Source organism: Phocoena sinus, chromosome 20, assembly GCF_008692025.1.
Source record: "Phocoena sinus isolate mPhoSin1 chromosome 20, mPhoSin1.pri, whole genome shotgun sequence".
NCBI lineage: Eukaryota > Metazoa > Chordata > Mammalia > Artiodactyla > Phocoenidae > Phocoena > Phocoena sinus.
Genome location: NC_045782.1, coordinates 29488124 through 29512645, shown reverse-complemented (window position 1 = coordinate 29512645; position 24522 = coordinate 29488124). Strand labels below are relative to the sequence as shown.

Below are 24522 nucleotides of genomic sequence, written 5' to 3'. Positions count from 1 at the left end.
TCTGCTTATCTTAACCCTTCCCCATTCTTCATAGCCAATATCAAGTCTACTCTGTTCTGTAATCTGTAATTTTTATTACAATTTTATAGAACAGTGAAGGAAAATTAACTGAAAGTGGCTAAAAATTACAAATTATTTAATAGTACCTAAAAATGGTTTTTAATGAAATGATAAATATCTTAAATTAATTTAACCAATTTACTTTATTGTATGTATGGATGTGTATGTACTTATTTTCTCCTGAACTACCTACAAACAGGTTGCAAATGTAATGCCAATTTACCCCCAAAATATTTCAGAGTGCATCCCCTGAAAATAAGGACATTCTCTTACATACCATAATATCATTTATAAACATAAGACAATTAACAATATTCACAAAGTACAGTAAGACTATTCAGATGCCTCTAGAACATGGATCTATTTCACACTTGAAAATAAATATTTCTTTAAATATGGAAAAAAATAATATTCACAAAGGACAGCAGAGTTGCATATAACCAAGTGTGAATATATATCCCCCCACCCCAGGAACAATAATCACTTGATATTATTCTGCACTGGATTTTTTTTTTCCACCGTTAGTTTTGAGATGCTAAATCATCTACTCCAATTTCCCACCTTGAAAAAGGTCCAACAGAGGACAAAAGGTCTAATACCTTACACAAAAGTCCATTCGAGGATTGACAACTCTATTTATATACAAAAATCTGGTAGACTGTTCTACCGTCAGCTTTCCTACAACTTGTACCAACAAGTCCTGGTATCTGCTAGAGCAAGAGTTGGCAAGCACTTTCTAAAGAAGGCCAGATAGTAAATATTTTAGGTTTTACAGGCCATATGGTCGCTGTCACAATTACTCAACTCTGCTGCTGAAGCAAAAGCAGCCATACATTAATGAATGGGCGTGGCTGTGTTCCAATAAAATTTTATTTACAAAAATAGTCAGTGAGCCTAGACCATATTTTACGACCCCTATCCTAGAGCAATACCAGACTAGTCAGCTTCCTCTTCTAGATAAGAGCCATTTTAGATTTGTAAAAACTACAATTATTTCTCTCCCTTGATTATACCAATTAACAATTCTGTCAAACTCTCTTTGTATTATTTGGTTTCTAAGAGACCCACCAACCATATTTAGCATTTTTTAGAAACAATCTAGTTCGTCAAACTCCTGATAAAACTCGATGACATGCAAAATTGAACTCCAAATGTACAGTGACCAACACAGAACAGGAATGCTATAATTCCCAATCACCTGGACACTGTGGTTTATTAATATAACCAAAGTTTATGCCAGTGGAATTTTTTAAATTGTTCTTTAAACATAATAATAATTGCAAGCTCATATTAAGTTTGTGGTGATCTGATAATTTCAGATCTTTTCCGCACTGAATTTCTTTAATGTGCAACCAAAACGTAAGATTTAAGATGTACCCCTTCAGACTTTTACCTTGTTGATTTTTGCCCAAGGTTCTGGCCTATTGAGACCATTCTAAATCTTGGTTTTAATCATCTACCCATTAGAAATGAAGATATTTTCCAAAAATCTGGTAATCATGACTTCAATATCTTTATTTAATATTTTCATTAAAACTGCTTATCAGGAAAGAGTGAAATTCAGCATACTACCAGTAAAACCTTCATCAAGGCTTGGTGAGCAATTAATCAGTACTTTCTGGATTCGGCTATTCGGCAAATATACCCTAATTCAGCAGTACTGTCACATCTTATTCACAAATACGTCAATGTAATCTTGTTAAATATTGTGTTGAAAACAAGAGACATTAGGTTATCAATCAATAAATCCTTGTGGTGCATCCATTAAGTGGATGGTCCTGCCTTCAAACTGAAAAGAAAATGGTTTATGATAACATATTCTTTGTGAACCATTTTGATTCACACTGATGATTACAAATCAACATTGTATTCTCTTAGGGACTTCCCTGGTGGTCCAGTGGTAGAGAATCCGCCTTCCAATGCAAGGGACATGGTTCGATCCCTGCTCGGGGAACTAAGATCCCACATGCCGCGGGGCAACTAAGCCTGTGCACCACAACTACTGAGCTCGCGCACCTCAACTAGAGCCCGCGTGCTGCAAACTACAGAGCTCACACTAGAGCCCGCTCCACGACTAGAGAGAAGCCCACACACTGAAAGGAAAGATCCCACTTGCTGCAACAAAGACCCAACACAGCCAAATAAATAAATAAATATTTTAAAAAATATATTATATTCTCTTAAACCATTTTTCAATAATCTATGCTAGAATTTGCTAAGAATCATGTCAAGCTTACTGGGCAGTCGTTTCTATAATCTGCCCTTTTCTTAAATGGAAAATTGATTTTTGAGTTTCTCACAATTTTCTGGTAACCTGTTCTGCATAATTTCTCAGAGACGCCCCACGATATCTCTGACATTATATCTGCAAGTTCTTCTGGTACCATGGAAATAATGTCTAAAGCCACAATACAAACTCATTTATGGTCATTAGGTTTTCTCTCATTATTTCCTAATCGATATTGGTCATTAATTCCTTCTTATCTAGACTTGATCTTATCTTTTCAGTTTTAAAATCATTCCTAATGGAGGAGAAAGGGGGAGGCAAAATAATAACTGAAAAGTTCCATTTTCTTTCTGTCATCTATGAATACTATACCACCTATTCCAAATTCTGGTTGTACCTGCCCATATTCTGCACACATCTTAAAAAGAGCAGGGAGACACAACATGATAAATATAATTATCACTGCTGTATGTTATATACGAAAGCTGTTACGAGAGTAAATCCTACGAATTCTCATCATGAGGTAAAAAATTTTTTCCTATTTCTTTAATATTTTATCTGTATGAGATGATGTTCACTACACTTATTGTGGTAATCATTTCATGATGTATGTCATTATGCTGTACTCCTTAAACTTATACAGTGCTGTATATCAATTGTATCTCAATAAAACTGGGAGAAAAAAAGGGGGGGTGGGGGAGAGAAGTTTTTTTTTTCTGGTCTCTAGCATTTTAAGAAGTTTCATTACATTCTAAGTCTTAAAACTTAAGATGAAAAAATAACTCATGCAGGGCTTCCCTGGTGGCGCAGTGGTTGAGAATCCGCCTGCCGATGCAGGGGACATGGGTTCGTGCCCCGGTCCGGGAAGATCCCACATGCCATGGAGCGGCTAGGCCCGTGAGCCATGGCCGCTAAGCCTGCGCGTCTGGAGCCTGTGCTCCGCAACGGGAGAGGCCACAACAGTGAGAGGCCCGCGTACCGCAAAAAAAAACAAACAAAAAACCTCAGTGCAGATGATATTGAGTAATTATTGTTCCTATTTTTCTAATATATATTTATTCTTGATTATATGCTGCTGTTAGCCTTTATAAATAATATTTTTAAATATGGGTTCATCTGTTTGGCCATTTAGATTTCTTTAAATGGCTTTTCTTTCTCATTAGTATCATTTATGATATCAGTTAGAATTTTACATATTTGCTTTCCTCTTTCTAGGATTTATATTCTCATCTAGAAAATCTCTAGTCTCGGGACTTCCCTGGTGGTCCAGTAGGTAAGATGCCACACTCCCAATGCAGGGGCCCGGGTTCAATCCCTGGCTGGGGAACTAGTTCCTGCATGCATGCCGCAACTAAGAGTCCACATGCTGCAACTAAGAATCCCACATGCTGCAACTAAAAAAATATCCTGCGTGCCGCAACTAAACATGCCGCAACAAAGACCCGGCGCAGCCAAAATAAATAAATTTTAAAAAAAGAAGAAAACCTCTAGTCTTATGATAATAACTACAAAAAAAATCTTAGATGTCTTTCTAAGAGTATACAATACATATTTGGATGCATCTAGTAATCACTTCCTTTCTTATTATGCATTTAAAGAATGCATGGTCACCTTCTTTCAACGTTCCTCACACTTTAACATTTCCAATTAAGACCAAAATTAAAACCAAGATAATACTTTCTTTCATTATTTCTTCTACCATAAATTTCATAATATGAAATTTCAAGCCCCTACAATATTCTGTCCTATACTAATTATATTCTTTAACATTTAACTAATTTAACAGTTGTTCTATATTATTCTGTCTCTCATCGTACTTGGTACCATGCTGGCCATACAAAAGATACTACCAAAAAAAAAAAAAAAACAACTCAACAACACTTTCTGAGTGGCATTAGGGTCACTGTACACCTTTCATTACAGATAAACAGTGGTCATTAAATTATCCAAATAAACATCAGCATGAAAACTCCATTAGGCCAAGGTTAGAATACGAGCAAGGGATCAAATTCCAGTAAAGCAATGCAAAGAAGCCCTGTATTTGGGTTTAGCTGAACCTTGAAATGTAGGGACATACGAGTCAAATACTTCAAAAAAATTTCTGAGGAATAACCTTACTCCCTAACAAATTTTTCTTTTTTTCAAGTTGTCTACATACCTTATTACGTCGTGTATGGCAAGGCACTTTAAGGTCAGAACTACAGATGTCAAACTAGTTCTCTTAATCTCAGGGATCACATGGTCAGGCATACACTGGTTCCAAAAATCTTTACTATAGATGCGAAAGCATTTTCCTGAGGAAGTCCTGCCAGCTCGGCCACTTCGCTGTAAGGCCTCACTCCTTTAGAAGAAAAAACAAACAAAAAAAAAACAAAGTCTCCAAAATGTTCTGTGATTTTTCTAAGTAATTCACTTCCTTCCCCAAACCAATCAGAAATTATCTAATCAACTGTTCTTTGAACAAAAAGGCTTAACACAGAGACTTACTTTGAAATCGGAACCACCTCTAGGATGTCCAATCCTAGTCTGGGATTGTGATTTAACTGCTTCACAAAGCCACCGTCTACCACATATCTAAGTATAATGAAAAAAAGGTAAGTTTCTATAAAATAAGGAGAGACTTGTTAATTTTTAACCACTTTGGGTACTCCTTTTCTACCAAACGAACAACTACGTAACAACTTTTAAGTTAAGTGTAAAACTTGAAAGTCAAGAAATTGGAAACCCCATACACTGCTACTGGAAACGTAAAATGGTTCAGCCAATGTGGAAAATGGTTTGGAGGGTCCTCAAAACATTAAACATAGAATTACCATATGACCCAGAAGTTCCATTCCTAGGCTGAAATTTTCAAAAGAACTGAAAACAAGTACTCAACAAATACTTGTAGCCATATGTTCATAGTAGCACTGTAGGAGGACTATAAGAGCCAAAAGGTAGAAACAGCCTAAATGTCCATTAACCATTAAGGGACGAAAGGATGAACAAATTATGGTATACACATACAACAGAATATTATTCAGCCACAGAAAGGAATGAAGTACTGATACATGCTACAACATGGATGAACCTCAAAAAACATGCTGAGTGGAAGAAACCAGGCACAAAAGGTAACATATTGTATGATTCCATTTATATGAGATATCTAGAATAGGATATCCATAGAAACAGAAAGGGGTGGTCACCAGGGGCTGGGGTGGAGGCACAAATGGGGAGCAACCCCTTAAAGTGTACAGGTGTTTATTTGGGGGTGATGAAATGTTTTAGAACTAGATAAAGGTGGTGGTTGCACAACATTATGTATGTAATAAATACTACTTAATTATTCACTTTTCAATGTTAATTTTATGTTCTCCCATTAAAAAAATAAACTTGAAAATCAGCTCTAAACCATTCTAACAGGTTCAGAATCTAATTCCAGTTAGCCTTTAACTATGCCACTTTAAGCCAACTAAACGGAGAATAAGTCAGGTAAAAAACTAAGTTAGGAACAGTATTAAGTCTATCATTCACTTAGGGAACATTCTGAAACACGCTATTTAATGACTTTTGCCTTTGCTGGAAACAGAAAATGGCAGAGCTTAATTTACTCAAGACAGCTGCTTACCTAAGCCCTTAATGAAACCATGATTTTTAAAGCAAAGAGAAAAGCAGAGGAAATTAAACTTCCTCTTAGATCTGGATGATCATTTTATCCAAAAGAAACACATAGGATCTCTGGGTCAGGTCCAGCCTTCCTGTGGCAGAGGCAGACTTAGTTAAGGACATAAAATATATTGGGTAAAAGATAAATATCCAGAAGGAATGTGGTTCAACAGTATGAAAGAACTTCACATTAGCTATCAGTCTAGACTTAGACTGATAAGTGTTTCACTACAAAATTTACTCCAAAATTTGATGGCATCACTGATTACATTGAAAAATAAAAGTCCATTTCACAAAAGGGTGAAAAGCAAGCAACATTACCTCCAGATAAACACTTGGATATACAAAGCTTACTATGTGAAGTGGAGCTGACAGGTAAGAAGGGAATATCAGATCATCTTAGGTACCTGCTGGTAATGTAATATAGAAAAAACAAGTTTGGCTTCCCATTTAAAGAAACCCATGAAACATCACACATAATCTTAAATTTGGGAAGAGAAAGCTACATGTTACCAAGTACCAGTATTTTAAAAATGTGAACAGGCTTCCCTGGTGGTGCAGTAGTTGAGAGTCCGCCTGCTGATGCAGGGGACACGGGTTTGTGCCCCGGTCGGGGAAGATCCCACATGCCGTGGAGCGGCTGGGCCCGTGAGCCATGGCCGCTGAGCCTGCGCGTCCGGAGCCTGTGCTCCGCAACAGGAGAGGCCACAACAGTGAGAGGCCCGCGTACCGCAAAAAAAAAAAAAAAAAAAAAAAAAGTGTGAACAGAAATACTATGTGCACCTCCTACTCCATTTCCTATTCAGAGCAATCAATAATTACAAAATATGATAGGTGATTACAAGTTAAAAAAGTGAGAAGGGAATTAGTGGAGGGCACAGAGACACAAACTTAATGCTTTATGATTAGCTAAGTGGCTTCCTCGGCTTTAAAAGGAATTTTAAAGTTATACCTGATTCCATCTATTGTCAAAGATGTTGCAGAAATATTGGTGGATATGACGCATTTTCTAATTCCAGGTGGAGGTGGCAAAAATATTCTTCTCTGTTGATCTAAAATATATGTAAAGAGAAAATACTAATTTACAACATGCATTTGTCAAACTCAAGTTTTGAAAAACTCATTTCTTTTCATTAAAAGTTATTTTCTTCACTCTTTAATTATCTTGAATTCAAAATATAATAGCAAAAACTATTTCTCCTCATCTTTCACTATTAAGATCTCTAGATCCATGGCATCACAGATGATCATTGCTAAAATAAACCCTACAGCAGAGTCCTTTATACAGGTCATAGCTCCCTTAGAGACTATTTAAAAACTGTGGGCCTTGTCTCCATTAAAAGTCACATATGTACATACAAAAAAAAATTTTCAAATAACAGGGTGTTTAGGACTCTGAAGTCTATCCACGGACAACAGATTAAGAACCTCTCTATGCTTTAAAGACTGATTAGCTAAGGCAGTTTTTACTTTTTCAGGTGTCTGCCCAATTCATCACTCCAACTCTAAACAAGTAACACCACCCTTATTTCCACTATCCACACATTCTGAAGGGTGGGCCTCAGCAGCGATGCTTATAGTATGGTACCTTGCTCCTCTGGCCATAGTTTGTGGCACCAAAGATAAACATCTCCCTTCAACTGGGCCAGTCTCATTCTCCTGTGAATTTGGAATAAGGTCCAAGAGATGCTCAATTTGATTAAGCCAGTTTCTTGCAAAGAGAAAGAATTAACTTGTGAACCACAGGGAAGTGACTAGTGTATATGGAGGAAAGCTAGTCTAAAGAGAATAAAAAATGAATCATCCATGAGAGTTCACAAGAGAGTATTTCTGGGTTGCTGGCAATTCTCAGGCCTGAGTGTAAAATAAGCAGAAAGGTGGATTTGACCAGACTTGCCCTCCTGCCAGGTTAAGCAGAGAACAGGACAAGAGAGTTAATGTTTGCAAGGAAATGATTACGGCATAGGCAAAAGGAGATAAGTGATAAGACAAATCTCAATGCAATCTGAAAATTGTTGAATTAGGAACAGAAGAGTGAGCTGGCAGAGACAGGAAGTAATCATCAGAAAGAGGTTTAAAACTGAGATCAGAAATGAAGATAACGACAAAGTCTACAACGTTAAATTTTTGAAGGGGTGGCCATGGTGGGATGAAGGAAAAGATCACTTAAGCTAGAGAGGTCAAGCAAGGGATTTGGGTAGATCATCTATTTCAATGACATCCAAAAATTAGGAGTAATAATTCCAGGGAGTATACAAGTCAATCGATTGGGGTATGAAAAGAAATCATTAGCATGTCTATTTATATTTCTCAAAACATCCTTTTAAACTTTTTATTTTATATGTGTTTACTATTTTATGTTATACATTAGAACAGTAAGTACATATATATTCTTTAAAAATTTTTAAATGCCTGGCTGCAATTTCCACGAGATGTTTGGAAATTTGTTCAGAAAATTCACTCTTTCTACCTGAACAACCTCAAGTTGTTTTCTTTTCAGCAGCCAAGAAAATCTTAACCAAACCTGTTTTTAAATAAAGTACAAAACCTGTTTCCAAAGAAAATTTTAAAAAGATCCATGTATCCGCAATATATAAAACAGACCAGTTGAACTATTATGAAGGGGAAAAGGAGTGGCACAGACAATCACAGTTTTAAAATTATGTTACTAGGCCAACTATCTCATTTTATAGATGAGAACACTAAAGCCCAGAGAGGTCAAGCAGCTTGCCCAGGATTTACATATAGACAGGCAAGTTTAAAACCAAGTCAAGTATTGATGCTATTTTTCTAAAAATCATTCTGAAATTAATTTCACAAGTAAAAAAGTGCTAGAGGGCTTCCCTGGTGGCGCAGTGGTTGAGAGTCCGCCTGCCGATGCAGGGGACACGGGTTCATGCCCCGGTCCGGGAAGATCCCACATGCCGTGGAGTGGCTGAGCCCGTGAGCCATGGCCGCTGAGCCTGCGCGTCCAGAGCCTGTGCTCCACAATGGGAGAGGCCACAACAGTGAGAGGCCTGTGTACCGCCAAAAAAAATAAATAAATAAAGTGCTAGAAAGGCAGCTTACACATAAGTGATAAAAATTATTTTTTAGGTGTTTCTTAGATTTAGGTAGCTCAGACGGTTCAAAGGCATCATATGCTACTTTGCAGTTTAAGTTATATGTTTATACATTTATTATTTATTGTCTATCTATTCTACTACAATGTAACTCTGTAAGAATAAGGACTTTCTTTTATTGTTTGTGGTGGTAGTTACAGAGGTATGTACATTGTCATTGTAGGTACATATGCCCAGTACCTACAATGGCTGGACCATAGGGAGTGCTCAGTAAAGTTCAATGAATTGATCAATTTAAAAATGCATGATATAAATAATAAATTGAGATCCTTCTACCTTTGAAATTCCACATTACCCTAAAATTTTACATAAATTTGAAATGTCCAGTCTGAGCATATTTATGAGTAACTCTGTTTTTCAATTAACCCATGTTTAAAAGTACCTAATTTTAGTCTTCAGTTCAAGCAAAATTTCAGTTTATCATTTTGTTCACTACAGTCAATTAAAAAGTCCTGGGGCTTCCCTGGTGGTGCAGTGGTTGAGAGTCCGCCTGCTAATGCAGGGGATACGGGTTTGTGCCCTGGTCCAGGAAGATCCCACATGCCGCGAAGCGGCTGGGCCCGTGAGCCGTGGCCGCTGAGCCTGTGCGTCCGGAGCCTGTGCTCCGCAACGGGAGAGGCCACAACAGTGAGAGGCCGGCGTACCGCGGAAAAAAAAAAAAAAGGCCTGAAACTGCTGTTTTGACAAGACTCACGTTTGTTTCACATTTACATTTTATCCACATACTTTCACCATATTCCACAAGTATAAACACATGCCAATTTTATGTTTGTTTATAAAGGTTTGGGAAAAAGTTAAATACATATATCCTAAAGCACATTCTCACTTTCCACAAAGAAAAAGGGAAACTGAATATTTTCATTAAGATGTAGCAATTCTCCTGATTACCTCCATGCACCTAATAAGGTACTAGAGTATAAATTAACGGTGGTGGGGGGGGGATTGGCAAAGAGGCAGAAAGGTTTTCCAAAATCTACCAAGAAATAAGGATACTGAGGAGAGACCACTGAACGCTCTTAATGGAGTAATGCTACTAAGATACATGTATGTGACATATTATATGTTAAGGCCAACTGAAACGTCCTCAAAGAATTTGTTCCAAATTGATCCCAAAGCAGAAACGTGTTTGAGAGAGAGAGAAAGTGTGTGTGTGCGTGTGTGTGTGTGTGAGAGAGAGAGAGAGAAAGTATGTGTGTGTGTGTGTGTTTGTGAGAGAGAGAGAGAGAGAGGATATGTGTATAAAAGGAATATAAAGCTATGAACAGAAATTGTTAATCAAAGGGGGAAAAAAGATGATTCTGGAACAGAATAAAAGAGGTACAACACTGCTCAGCTCAAACTCTACCCGCCCCTGAAGTCATTTTTGGGTAAGTCAAAAATATCTTGAGAATTCTCACTAATACAGCTGAAATCAAACTTCTGACATAGAGAAAAGGCTTGAGATAATCAGTAAGTGCAGTTGAAAAGATAAAGTAACTAGAAGGAAGCTAAAAAATATGGAAGACATGCAATCCAACATAAGAATAATTGGTAACTCTGAAGTAGGAAACCAATAAATAGACAAGAGTTATATACAAAGATATAACCCAAGAGAATTTCCTTGAAATAAAGAATTGAATTTGCAGATCAAAAGAGCAACTAAGAATAATTTATCTTGTTTGTGGTGGTAGTTACACAGGTATATACATTGTCAAAACTCACTGAACTATATACTTAAAGCGGGCACAGTTTATTGTATGTAAATTATACCTCAATAAAGTTGATTTTTAAAAAGAGCACATAAAATTCCAGGAAAATTTTACTATAAAACACTCAACACCAAAAAATATTCTAATTAAAAACTATTGAACTTTAAGGATAAAAATAGAAATTTTCAGGAAATCAGACAGAAAAAGCAAATCACTTACAAGGAGGGGAAAAAAAATCAGGTTGGCCTCAGACTTCTCCGCAGCAACATTCAATGCCAGAAGACAACTGGACAACGTCTACCAAGTTCTAAGGAAAAGAAAGTGTGACCCAAGAACATAAAACCCAGCCAAGATGTAGCTCAAGTATAAAGGCAAAAGCCAGACATTCTTAAACAAAAGAACTACAAAAAAAAATAACACCCAAGAGCTCTTCTATTAAAAAAAAAAAAAAAAAGGTTAAAATCTAGCCAATCTATAATTAACTGAAAGTAACTTAGGAATGGAAAAACCATGGTAAAAGGATTGATAGTAAATACTGAATACAACTGAACAATGTAAAAATAACTAACAAAAATCAGAAGGGGAGGATATAGAAGAATATCAGTACTTAAGTGCTCATCTTTCAAATCAGGCAACAGATAAGATCTCCAATCAAATATAGTCTAAAAAGAAGACATTAACTTCAGCTTAATATTTTTCATCCTTTTAAACTTTAAAGCACTCTTTTATAAAATATTATCTCATGTGGTAAAGAAAGATATTCTTGAAGTTAACAATTCCTTCAAGTAAATTCAAGTAAAATTAAATACTTTTTAAAAAAGCAGCTGATAGTATAATCTCTCTCTTAAAAAAAGTATTTGTCAACCTATCTAACTACTTACTTATCCTTCTATATGTACACACACACACACACACACACACACACACACACACACACACACACACACATCTGAATACTGTTTTTTCTAATGTTAAAGACGGTTATTTCTGGATGGAGTTTGAGGTGATTTCTTTACTTTTACCTTTGTAAAACTGTGCACTGCTTGAATTCTTTATAATGAAACTGTATTATTTTCCCTCAATTGAGTAATTTTTTCTTAAAAGAGAGACACCAACTATTAGTTCTGCATAGTGGAAAATGGATTTTTTTTTGTACTTTTCTATACTTTTAAAACTTCTACAAAGGGCAAAAAAAGAAAAATGAAGGAGCATATGTAAAATAAATCCATTTTTGTTAAAAAAAAACTAAACAATAAAATATATCTAAATGCATAAATAAAAAGGTCAGAACAATATGCCTCAAAATATTAATACTGATTATCACTTAATCATGTTGGTGGCATCTGAGTAAGTTTATTTTTCTTTGCTGATTTTATTGTTTTTAAAAAGTATATATTTCGGGCTTCCCTGGTGGCGCAGTGGTTGAGAGTCCGCCTGCCGATGCAGGGGACGCGGGTTCGTGCCCCGGTCCGGGAGGATCCCACGTGCCGCGGAGCGGCTGGGCCCGTGAGCCACACCTACTGAGCCTGCGCGTCTGGAGCCTGTGCTCCGCAACGAGAGGCCGCGATAGTGAGAGGCCTGCGCACCGTGATGAAGAGTGGCCCCCCGCTTGCCACGACTAAAGAAAGCCCTCGCACAGAAACGAAGACCCAACCCAGCAAAAATAAATTAATTAATAAAAAGCTCCATTAAAAAGCTCTCTCAAGGGCTTCCCTGGTGGCGCAGTGGTTGAGAGTCCGCCTGCCGATGCAGGGGATACGGGTTCGTGCCCCGGTCCGGGAGGATCCCGCATGACGTGGAGCGGCTGGGCCTGTGAGCCATGGCCGCTGGGCCTGCGCGTCCGGAGCCTGTGCTCCGCAACGGGAGAGGCCGCAGCGGTGGGAGGCCCGCGTACCGAAAAAAAAAAAAAAAAAAAAAGCTCTCTCAAGTCCAAAAAAAAAAAAAAAGGTATATATTTCTTTTTAAGACAAAAGAAAATTTTTCCCATTTGGGGAGACTCCACATAGACTAAAAGTTTTTATGTGAAACTCATTAGCCTTATTCCCCCACATCTTTAATCTTAACATTTAAGGAAACTATCTTAGACACTTGGTACTTGCTATATTGAAGTAATAGCTTTGGTTTGCAAGCAGAAGAAAAAAAAACTATTTTTGGATTTATGCAATAATCTGAATGAGTAGGTTTTCCCCTTTTAAAATGTTGTACACTAATCCAAGGTAAAACTCCTCTCCTTTTCTTCTTCTATTCTGGAAACACATGTACTGTTAGATTCTCCACTACTGAATAAATAACCAGTTATCAAATGTAGATTCACCATGTGACCTCAGGAACATCACTTAGCCTCTATCTGTAAAATAAAAAAATCTGATTATGCAAATATATATATATGGGTATATGTGCATTTTTCTAGAAAAACAGCCAGGCTTTCATTACTTAAAAATAAAAATCTGAGATCCCCACCCTCCACAAAAGGCTAAGAAGCACTGAATTAGATAATTACGTCAGTGCTAAAAGTGTCTAATTCCATGCAAATAACTGTCACTTATGAAGTAACAGGTATATTTCAGTTCATAAATTTTTGTGAGGGTTCAGCTTTCCCTAAATGCATGACCAACCTGAAGGAGTGTAAGACCTAAACAAAAAGGGGGAAGTCAGAAGAGGGAAAAGGTTTGAGAGAAACAAGAAAAAGGTTCAGACATAGTGTTTGGTGTAAGACATTAATAGAATATCCAGCAGAAAGTAAAAAATCTGGAACTCTATTTAACAAATACTTAGTCAGGACTTTTTCAGTGTTTAGTACTTGTCCTCAGGAAGTTCACAATCTCATAGAGGGGATGAGACAATCGTAACACAAGATAAATGTGTTAAGTGCCACAAGAGATACAGTAAAGCACAATGAGGTTCAAATGAAGAAGAGAGAAAAACCAGCCACGAGGAGGGAAATCAGGAAAGGTTCTTATGGAGTTGGTTGCACTTGTGAAACAAAATAGCATATTTCAACCGGTGAAAGGGGAGAATAAAAGGGAAAGGAGGAGTACAAGTTCAGGAAAGAGCAAACACAGAGTCACAAAAATGTTGTGGGAAGAAAAGGAATCAAAAATCTCTCTTACATTTTGAGTTTGAGTGAACATTGCAAAGGCTGGGGCTTGGGGGAGTTCAGCCCAGGGAGCAGGGTCACATGACCCTGGTAGTACAAGGGGTACCACAGCACCTCTGCACATTTGGCAGATGAGAATTTTTTATGTCAAGTAGGGAGGTATTTTAAGATGTCCCTTTAAAACAGTCAGCCACCCTCATGGCTAGCCCAGAAATAAGAGCAAATATAAAATATCCACCTCATAATTTTTACTTATTCACTAAACCTAGGTCCATTTGTACCCCCTCACTCCAGGCTATAAGCAGGAAACTCTTCTTCCCTCTCCTCACTCCCAAGTGCAAGTTTTCTGTTCCTGAAGCTAACAGGAAATAAAGGAAATAACATGATAATGTTATGTGTCTCTCCCCACAGCCCAAAGTAGCAATAATAAAGAAAATAAGTGCTATATTATATTTACCAGGCTTAGAAAGAAAGCCTTAGATCCCAGGAACCTGCCACCCTCTCCCTACTTCATCCAACTCCACCTCACCCATTACTTAGTACCTCATCAGCTCCATCTGAATGCCTCTTTGCACTGTTATAAACTGCTACAATAAATATTGTTATGATCATAATGGATCACTAGTAGCTCACCCTTACAGTGTCCTTGGAACCAGAAGGGAAACTAAAATAAACAAACAAAACCCTTTAATAATGGCTCTACTCACACCCAATCCCACATCTTTACCATTTACACATATACACCAACAAAGAAAATCACATACACTGGGAATTAGGGCTGAAAGCTGGTAGAAGTCATACTGGAAGGATAATGAATACCAAGTTATTAAGTTCACATTATAATTCAGTTGGCAATAGGAAATGGCTGAAGGTACCCAACAGGAGACTGACACAATCAGAGCTGTGCTTTTGGAAGATTATGTTTATCATGGCAGGTAGGATGGTAGATTAAATCAGGGAAAACAAGTTAGCAGGATATGTTAACAGCTCAGGAAAGCAAACTGAGGATCCCAATTCTAATGATGACAATGAGAAAAAAAAAAAGAAAAATGAGTGATCTGGACAAGATAAAGGTAAAAGAAAACCTGTAGGAGTTGCCACTTGTTTGGATTGTATGATCTAGGATGCACAGACCAGAAAGCCCTGTGAGACCCACCAGGTCTAGAGTGCAGGAGACTGAACTAGAGACAGCGTTCAGGAGTCATCACAAAGTGACAGATGAATCCTAGGAGCCAACCTCTCCAAAACAGAGAATTCTAAGAAAACAGCAAGCTAAGGATGAAACCTTAGGGAACAGTCACATTCGGAAGGGAACAAAGGCCAGGGAGGGTGGGAAGACAGCAGCCTTATAGAAATAGTGGTCAGGAGAACCAAATAATTATCCTAAACAACAGCATTTAAGGAGACTTATATTAACACAAAAGCAAAATACAAATAGAAAACAGCCATGGTATTTGAGGAACAGGAGGTCACTAGCAACCTTTAATAGTACAAAAACTGAATTTCAGGAAGATAATCAAGAAGCAATGGCAGATAGAGAACATTATTTTCAATATGGCAGTAAAATGGAAAGAATGAAATTATTTACTTTATATAGAAAAAGAAAAAATATATATATTGTTAATAGTTAACAACAAAGCAACTGCAACAGGTTTTGAATTATCTTATCAGTTATAAAGTAAATTATAAAAGTTAGTAGATAAAATCTCAAAAAAAACAACGAGAACATTAAATATCTAATAATGACCCTACAAATTCCCTTTAAGATGTAAAAATCTAAAATAGATCTCAATGTTGAGAGCAAGGGCCCAATATCATCACAAAAAAGATTTCCAAAATAGCACATGGTCTATGGTTATTTACCAACACATATATTCCTGAACATTTTTCGTTAATATAAGGATAAGAACCACCTACTCAACAAAAACAAAACTACACGTAAAATATAAAAACATTTAAATGCTTTTTGCATTACATTAAATGCTAATCCCAATCAAACTTCAAATAGGAGGCTGCAGGTTAACTTCCCTTTGCTTTTACAAGTCAAATTCCATAATATAGTTTTATAAAACAAATTCTAAACAACAATATTATGAACAAATAGAATGATAAGAGTTTGCATTTGCTCTTTGAACTTAAAAAAGAACATTGCACTTGAAAAGTAGACTAATGTGTGTAGCTACATAAAAAGAAAACAATCCACTGGTTTGTTTCAGATATATAAGGATATATAAAATTTCTAGAAATTCCGTGGCAGTGGCAAATCAGATTTGACTTATGGTACTACTATCAAGGAATTATAGCCTTAATTTAAAAAATTACCAACAATATTTTTGTTCTTCTGGGATAAGACATAGGCCACTCTTAACAATAGTAAGGGGGATAGATGTCCAAGGTCTTGAAAAAGGGGTATAGATGTCCAAGGTCTTGAAAAAGTGAATGTGAAAAGATTTCAAGAAAAAAAAAATCGCTTCTCTCAAAGGGATGCTGATTGGTTCTCCTAATGCTCTGTTTCTTGATCTGGGTGTTGGTTACAAAGGTGAATTCACTTTGTGAAATTCACTGACCTAAACACCTAAGATCTGAACACTGTTCTGTATACATGTTATTATTCAATGAAAAGTTTTAAAAATCAAATTTTCTGTTCTGGTGAGGAATTACCTGTTGTCATAGATCCATAACACGGCAATATTAGCAAGCCATCTAGAGTGGTATCTTGGACATCATAATCATAATCAACAGACTCTGCCATCTGAAAAAGTAACTCACAACTTTTTTCGATTTCAAACTGACCTGAAATGAGGGGAGAAAATAATGTCAGCAACTGAACAGCAAAATTAATTTAAGAATAAAAAAAAAACCCTTCTAGATTAATATTGGTTTTACATAATAGTTATTTTAAATCTCTCATTTGATCTAAGGTAGATGAACACATAAATTGTACTCAATCTCAACAATAATAAAATTAAAAATAGAAGAAAGTTTCCAAGGAATTTAAATCTCTAAAGGAATAAAAATGTTTATAATCATAAAGCCTTTCATCTTGCTAATATGGTATATTTGAGGAAGACTCAATAAAGTTAATCATTACCATAGGGGAGGCTAGTCCAGGAGATACTACATTTAGGTGTATTTCAAAATGCTTAATTAAGTACCTCAAAAAGGCTAAGAGATTGTTACAATGTCTCACTTCTGACAGGGGTACAAGGCAGTGCAGGAGGTGAGCCATGAAATTACTCATATCTGTTAGTAGGATGCTGCTACTTGAAAAATCACACTAGTCTGAGATTTAACTATTCTATTTTTGACCTCCAAAAAAGGCTTGTCTATGAGACATGGATTCTACACCTTATGTACTGCTACCACACAGTACCATCCCACCACTCAAAGAAAGGAGCTAGTAGTATGTCTTTTGAAATAATGAAATTAATCATTCAGATCCAGGACTGTTTAGTGTGGTTAACAGCTCTATATAAGATAGAGTAATAAAAATATTAATATTTTACCATTTAATATCTTTCTACTAAAAGTCAGTGTATTTTACCTATGTTTACTAATGAGACTCATGGTTTTTAGGGCAGTGTAGAATTACCTCATATATCTTGTAATAGATATAATATCTAAAACTACTCAGAAAATCATAAAAGGCTAGGATAACATGAGTAGAGCCTAGATTTTCCAACAAAGGTAACACTGTATCATGGTGCCCCACTCCCTCGTACAAATAGTAAAATTTTTAAACCTGGTACTGAATGCTCACCAGTCAGAAAAACCAAGATGTCTCCAGCCATTTCATTCAAATGGATATCCATGGTCACTTTCACAATCTAAAGCAAGAAACACAAGCATAATATGCTAGTGGAAATACAGTCCCCCCCCCACCACCACCTCCCCTAGTTCCACAGAAGAATTAAACTTGATTCTCGAAAGTCCTAGGACCTGGGACTTCCCTGGTGGTCCAGTGGTAAAGAATCCACCTTCCAATGCAGGGGATGTGGGTTCAATCCCTGGTCAGGCAACTAAGATCCCACATGCCGCGGGGCAACTAAGCCTGCGTGCCACAACTACTGAGCTTGCATGCCTCAACTAGAGCCTGCGTGCTGCAAACTACAGAGCCCACGTGCCCTGGAGCCTGCGTGCAAACCACAACTAGAGAGAAGCCCGTGCACCACAAAGAAGAGCCCACACGCCACAACAAAAGATCCTGCGTGCCTCAATGAAGATCTCACGTGCTGCAACTAAGACCCGACACAGCCAAAAATAAGTAAATAAATAAATAATAAATCTTTTTTTAAAAAAGTCCTAGGACCTATGAGGGCTGCCATTAAAATAACAGAGACAAATAAATTATCAAACTATTCAATCAACTAGAATCATAGATACAGAAAAGACATAAAAAGGATGCCAAGTAATACCGCTTGAATATATGCAGTATTTTCTCTATCTCGTGGACCAATCAAATTGCAGAATTTTTCTCTGACCGGATAAAGCCTTCCAGGTATATCAAATATTGGACAATTTCCAAAGAATGCAGAGAGCTTGGCTAATTCCATAGTTGCTGACATCACTACGACCTTTAAATGCTCTTTCCTATTAGGAGACTTCTCCTGAAACAGCTTCTTCAATAAACCAAATAAGATGTCCTGAAAGAAAAGTAAATTTCTAATAAGTCACAAGTGTACATAACAACCAATTTATTTTAAATATTCTGCTCTCCTAACCAAAGGATTCCCATTTGAATAGATTAAAATGTAAGTAAGAGAAGGCAATTCACTATAGAGTACAAAGCTACCGAAAAGAAGTAAACTGTCTAATAAATAACCGATACAGTAAAATACTCACTGTAGTTAGAGTTCTCTCATGGGCTTCATCCAATATAATGACACTGAATTTGGTAAGATTTGGATCTCCCAGAATATGTTTCAGTAAACATCCATCAGTCATGTATTTGATTGCTGTTTCCTAATGTTCAAACAGCAGAGTACATTAACATATACATAAAAATAAAATCACAGAAATTCATCCCTGCTTTGCAAACTAAATTTTCCCCCTCAGATGTACAGATATTAAGTGACCAAACTAATCTGATGAAATAAGAGTACATAAAATAGTCTAATAACATGTCTAATAACATGGATGGTAAATTACGAAACTTGTGATCTATACAGAGACAGGGATAAGGAACTAAGGTGAATAGTCTGGAATAAAGCAAACAAAAGTGACCAATAAGGAAATACAATGAAGTCAGTGGAAAGTGGTTAAGATCATGTAATGACTTCAGATGAGCAAGTTGTGGGAAAACAATAATGAAATGGAATTCATCTCCCTGTCTCAGCTGCTATTTTAGAGGGCTCAAGAGAAAAGGTAGGTGCACCATTTCTCTCACTCTCTTCTTCTTTGACCACTTTCCTGTTACAAAAATAGGGTCAGTCGACTAGAATTAAAACAAGGTGAGAGGGCTTCCCTGGTGGTGCAGTGGTTGAGAGTCCGCCTGCCGATGCAGGGGACACGGGTTTGTGCCCCAGTCTGGGAAGATCCCACATGCCACGGAGCGGCTGGGCCCGTGAGCCATGGCTGCTGAGCCTGTGCATCCGGAGCCTGTGCTCCGCAACGGGAGAGGCCACAACAGTGAGAGGCCTGCGTACCGCCAAAAAAAAAAAAAAACAAAAAAAACAAGCTGAGAGTAAGGTCCAGAGGAGGAGTTAACAGCAATGATATCCATAAAACAAAGGAAGAAATAAAGAAAGAAAAATCCCCAGCAGTGACCACTTGGAAGGCAAGGACAGTATTTTGGGGAGTCATTCTTTGCCACTGTTGATGGCCATTCCTATCAGGGACCATAGGCAAATCAGAGATTCTTTTGTATCTGGTACAGGATTAAGAAATCCTGAAGGAATATAAATTGTAACTATGAACTATTGCCATGAATACAGAAGATGCTCAATAAATACTTGATCAATGACTTTGTTCATTAAGCTGTCAGTTTTCTACTTACCTCAAGAAAATAACCGTACAATATGGATGAACCTCGAAAACTTCAGCTAAATGAAATAAGCCAGACACAAAGGACAAAATATTGTACGATTCCACTTGTACAGGGTACTTAGAATATGGAAATGTATAGAGACATAAAGCAGAATAGAAGTTACCAGGGACTAGGGGCGGGGAGATGTGAATGTGGAGCTACTGTTTAGTAGATACAGAGTTTTTGGTTGGGATGGTGAAAACATTCTGAAAATAGATAGCAGTAGTGGTTACACAACACTATGAATGAACTTAATGCCACTGAATTGTTCACCTAAAAATGGTTTAAAAGTAATACAAATGGTAACTTTTATTTTATGTGCATTTTACTGCAATAAAAAATATTTTTAAAGAATACAAATGTAAGTTACATGCCAAGGATCCTTACAGCGAAAACACATGACAGTCCTGTGAAAAATCAACATAACTGTCACATAAACTAATTGAGAAGGGAGAAAATGGGATGAATTAGACACCCCAGGACTAGAGCATTAACAATGGGCAACACAAATTAATTCTAATCTGAGGCTTTGTTTCTTTAAAATATAAATGGAATTTTGAAGTCAAAATCTTTCATCACTTTCTCACTCTTTCTATAAATTTATAGTACTTAATTAAATACAAGCAAAACTTTTGTACCTTAGAGCTGCAATCGTCAAAACGAACTTGGTATCCTACTTTGGATCCCAAAGTGCATTTCATTTCTTCAGCAACCCTCTGAGCAACAGATATGGCAGCTACTTTTCGTGGCTGAGTCACACCAATCATACCATGTTGTGAAAACCCTATCAAAACCAGAAGTAAAAAAACACAAAAATGTTAACAATTCCTTCCCATTAGAGCTAAATTGTTTCTGGTCAATCAATACAAACTGTTCAAGTGTTTCTAAAAGAAAACTCTGCCAATTAACAACACACTGTATTACATTTGCACCATGGAAATTTAAGTATTAATTAAAAATAAGACTACATATTAATAGCTGTTCTAAATGTATATATTTTAATTAATTTTTTTCAATTTCAGTCTAAAGATTTACTCTAAAGAGTAAGCCAAGAATTTCTAACCCCTAGGAATCCATAAAATTCCACACACTTCCTAAAATGGATTTAACTTTGCCACAGAAGTTTAAATATACCACTTTTCATAGATTCTACAAGCATATTTTACTATTTTAATATCTTTGAAAGGGAGATGCATCTTATAACTGATGGCATTTTTTTTATTAATAGTATGTAAAATAGTGGTATGTCTTAATAGACGGCATCTTAGATTTGATGCATTAGAGTAAGTTAATATACACTACGAAATTTTTATAATATCCAACATAATTTTGCTCTATACCAACCTTATGATAGAAAGTTTTACCGTATTGAAGGGAAAGACACCGTAAGGATAATTTGTTAGCTGGCTTGGTGTTAGGAGAGTCAAGGAATAAACAGTTACCTGATAACACTCTGGAGATAGAACCAAGAAATACTAATGTCAGCAGCAGATATCAATATATCCCTTCCCTCGGAAAATTATTTCAGTACCAGTGGTCAACAGTCTACTGCAAGACAACCTTATTCTATAGCACAGAATCAACATCTACCTATAATTCTATTTGGAATTATTATGGTAACTGAAAATGCCATTTCAACTAATCTGAAATAAGACCGTAAAAAAGCAAGGAAGATGTAGGTACAGTGTGCCAAGACAAGAACTGGGACTGTAAAACAAATGATGGGCATTTGTGTAATACAGAAGTCCTATTAGCTTTTAAGAGGATATTTTTAAAGTACTCCCAATATTTTCCCAGAATAAAATTACCTGCTTCATATAGATATTTTGGGAGTTGAGTTGTTTTACCACTTCCTGTATTTCCAGTAACAATAAGGAATGAATTGTCCCTCACAGCTTGAATAAGCTTTTTTCTTTGTTTTTGAATAGGAAAAGTTGGAGTAGTTCCTCCCTCCTGTGATGTGCATCCTTTCTCTTCTGTAATGACAGGGGGAAAAATTGTGCAATTCAAAGGCCTGTAAAGATATCTCTCATTCAATCTCCCAAAACTGCAAAGGGAATGACAATAGAATTTCAGGGCTGGAAACAATCAACCCATGACTCTTCAGTTAAATCACCTACATCCAATTTGCAAGCGAGGGTTTATAAACCCAGAGCAACTTTTTAGTGAAATCAACTTGAGCATTTGCTAATGCATGACTCAAAGTAGCTGACAAAGTTAAGCCTAGCACAAGGCAATGTATTTGCAAGCATACCTATACAGAAGCACAAAACCCAATTTTATTAAACAATAGACCAAAACCTGGAACACAGCAGAAAAACTCTCAGCTGAATTAAAAGCCACCTGTGTTTGCTTCTGATTCACGGTTCAAGTTAGGTCCCTGTTCAGAGTGACTGATATCCCAGAAGGCCAAGTGGTGGGTAACCATGGAAACTGGCTCCTGGAAACTGGCTCCCTCATACCGTACCCAAAGGCAGGCTGGCGGCCCGACGAAGGGGCGGAGGGGGGGAGGCGGGAATGGATGGGTAGAGAACAAAGGCTTTATGAGCCCATTTAAGAGCAGAACGCATTTCGGCGTTGGGGTTCACTTTTTTGTCCCCCAGCAGGGTTTTCACCCAACTTGGGTCTGGGACCGCCCCCCTCTAGACCAAAGTCCTCACTGGATGCAAAGTTCCCCTCCGGCTTGGAGAGCGACAAGAACGCTGCGGCCTCCCCCCCTACTCTTCTCTGCCTGCCTAAGGCGGACTTTTATCCCCCCCGAGAACCCCCATGCCATAACTCCCGCTGGCCTCCGTACTGTCCCGCGGACCGCACCTCTATCAGCGATGGGAACTGCCGAAGGCCGCTCTTCTCGGAGGTCTCTTGATCGCTCACCTTCCTCCTGCCGCCTTGGCGCCCTGCCCGCGACGGCGGGAAACCGGGACATAGACCTGGCCCAGAGCGGAGGTGAGCACGTCCACCGTTCTGGGAAGATGGGAGGGGAAAGGCGAAGACGCGCCCTGATGACGTCAAGGTGTTTACTTCCGCGCGTGCGACTCGAGCGAGGGGAGGAGGAGCTGTTCGATGACGTGGCGCGAGGCAGCCGGAGAGCTGCCCAACCGTTGCGACCCGGCCGCGAGCAGAGGGCCCACGCTCGAGTGTTTCCCGCGAAACGCCGACGTGCGCTGGGGCTTCGCCGGCGAAGCCAGCCCAGAAGTCCCGAAGGGACCCCTCCTGTTTCTCCTCTTGTGCGCAAAAGGGCCAGGCGACACCTTTTTTTTCTCAGTGGTCACTGCAAGCCTATCCTACCTTCACACACCTACCGTGATGTGACCCTTTGCCAGGAGCTGGAACCATCCTAGAGTTCGGCGTTCCACGACATTCTCACCTTGCTCATCCTGAAATGACCTGTTCAAGGCGCACAGCTCATGAGTTGCAGAGCTGAACTTCTATTTCCTTAGTGTCCAAAACTTAGGTCCCCCACGCTGTCCAGTTCCTTCATAGGACCCTGCATTTTAATTTATTTCCATGTTTATTTTCTTCCCCTTTCCCCCAACTAGACGCAAGGGCAACAACTTTAGAAAATCATGGTACATGGAGCACAGCAAAGTGATTCAAACTGGACCGTCAATATTTTTTGAATTCGCTGATGGATGAATGAATGATTGACCTCCAGAGGAGTTAAGCTCACTTTGAATGGTTGTGGATTCCTTGGAAACCACAAGAACTGAAAAATTAAACAGATATACAACAATCGGGGTGGGGTGAATTTTCAGAAAAGGTACTTTGGGAGGCAGGTCTTTCTGTTATAGAACCTTACAATTTTGTAAGTAGTGTCAATTGTAACAAAATCCATGCAAGAAGATTGTTTCTTGGACTTTTCAATCATTCCTGCTGTTAGAATTAACCAACACTTACTGCCAAAAAAGACAGCTCAAGTTGTCACTTTAACTAAAGTTCACTATTCTCCTATCCAACCAGGCTTCAAAAGATGTCATTGGACCCCAAGATTTTTCTGTGCTTATTTAAAATATATGTATACCAACTCCTTTTAAATGGGACTGATTAATGTCTCCTAAAATGCAAGTGAGTGAGAGCAACTTTCTAATAACTTTATATCTCCAAACCTGGGAGCTACAGGAATAAATGAGATAATAGGAGAACATCCCAGATTTCTCTCATCCATTAAAGGAATTCCCCAACATCCTGCATTCTGTTAGAATTCAAAATATCACAACTCAGAAAAACCACAAAAAAAGCAAAAATACATTTGCAGTATAGGCAAGGTATTGGTGAGTACAGGGCATGGTAGTCACTTTTAAGAAAATGAGCAGAATAATTTCAGACAAATGACAGTTACCATTTATTAAGCACTTAGCAGTCAAGCATGTAATATAAATTTTTTCACTTATTCTTCACAAAAACCCATACAAGTAGGTTATTATCACTAATTTTCGTATATGGGAATCAAAGCTCACATATTTACCTCAAAACAGAGGTAATACGACTAGATTTCAAAGTCACACTAATACCACTGTACTGTAATGGGAGATGGAATTATCTAAATCTCGGTGGCTAATATATTTTCTTCCAATGTTTGTAAATCAACTATTATAGAATGACTCCATTCTCGTATGAGAACCAAATAGTGAGAGTATCCAGAATAAAACCTGCAAGCC

The 24522-nt window shown here is 37.7% G+C and overlaps 1 protein-coding gene across 4 annotated transcripts in view; it reads right to left on the bottom strand.

Moving 5' to 3' along the window:
- The window catches only part of DHX40 (DEAH-box helicase 40), a 52539-nt gene extending 29693 nt beyond the window's left edge, over positions 1–22846 (bottom strand). For 2 of the 4 annotated variants that reach the window (XM_032617123.1, XM_032617125.1), the window contains exons 1-10: positions 22679–22846; positions 21673–21840; positions 20503–20648; positions 18682–18801; positions 18255–18482; positions 17600–17666; positions 16501–16632; positions 6885–6984; positions 4775–4861; positions 4446–4628 (exon numbers count right to left, since the gene is read on the bottom strand). In XM_032617123.1, the coding sequence (XP_032473014.1) occupies positions 4446–4628; positions 4775–4861; positions 6885–6984; positions 16501–16632; positions 17600–17666; positions 18255–18482; positions 18682–18801; positions 20503–20648; positions 21673–21840; positions 22679–22790 (1343 nt within the window). In that variant the 5' untranslated portion in view covers positions 22791–22846. The remainder of the gene's footprint in view (positions 1–4445; positions 4629–4774; positions 4862–6884; positions 6985–16500; positions 16633–17599; positions 17667–18254; positions 18483–18681; positions 18802–20502; positions 20649–21672; positions 21841–22678) is intronic. The other 2 variants (XM_032617124.1, XM_032617126.1) reach the window with 2 other exon arrangements.
- Between the last annotated feature and the right edge of the window lie 1676 nt (positions 22847–24522).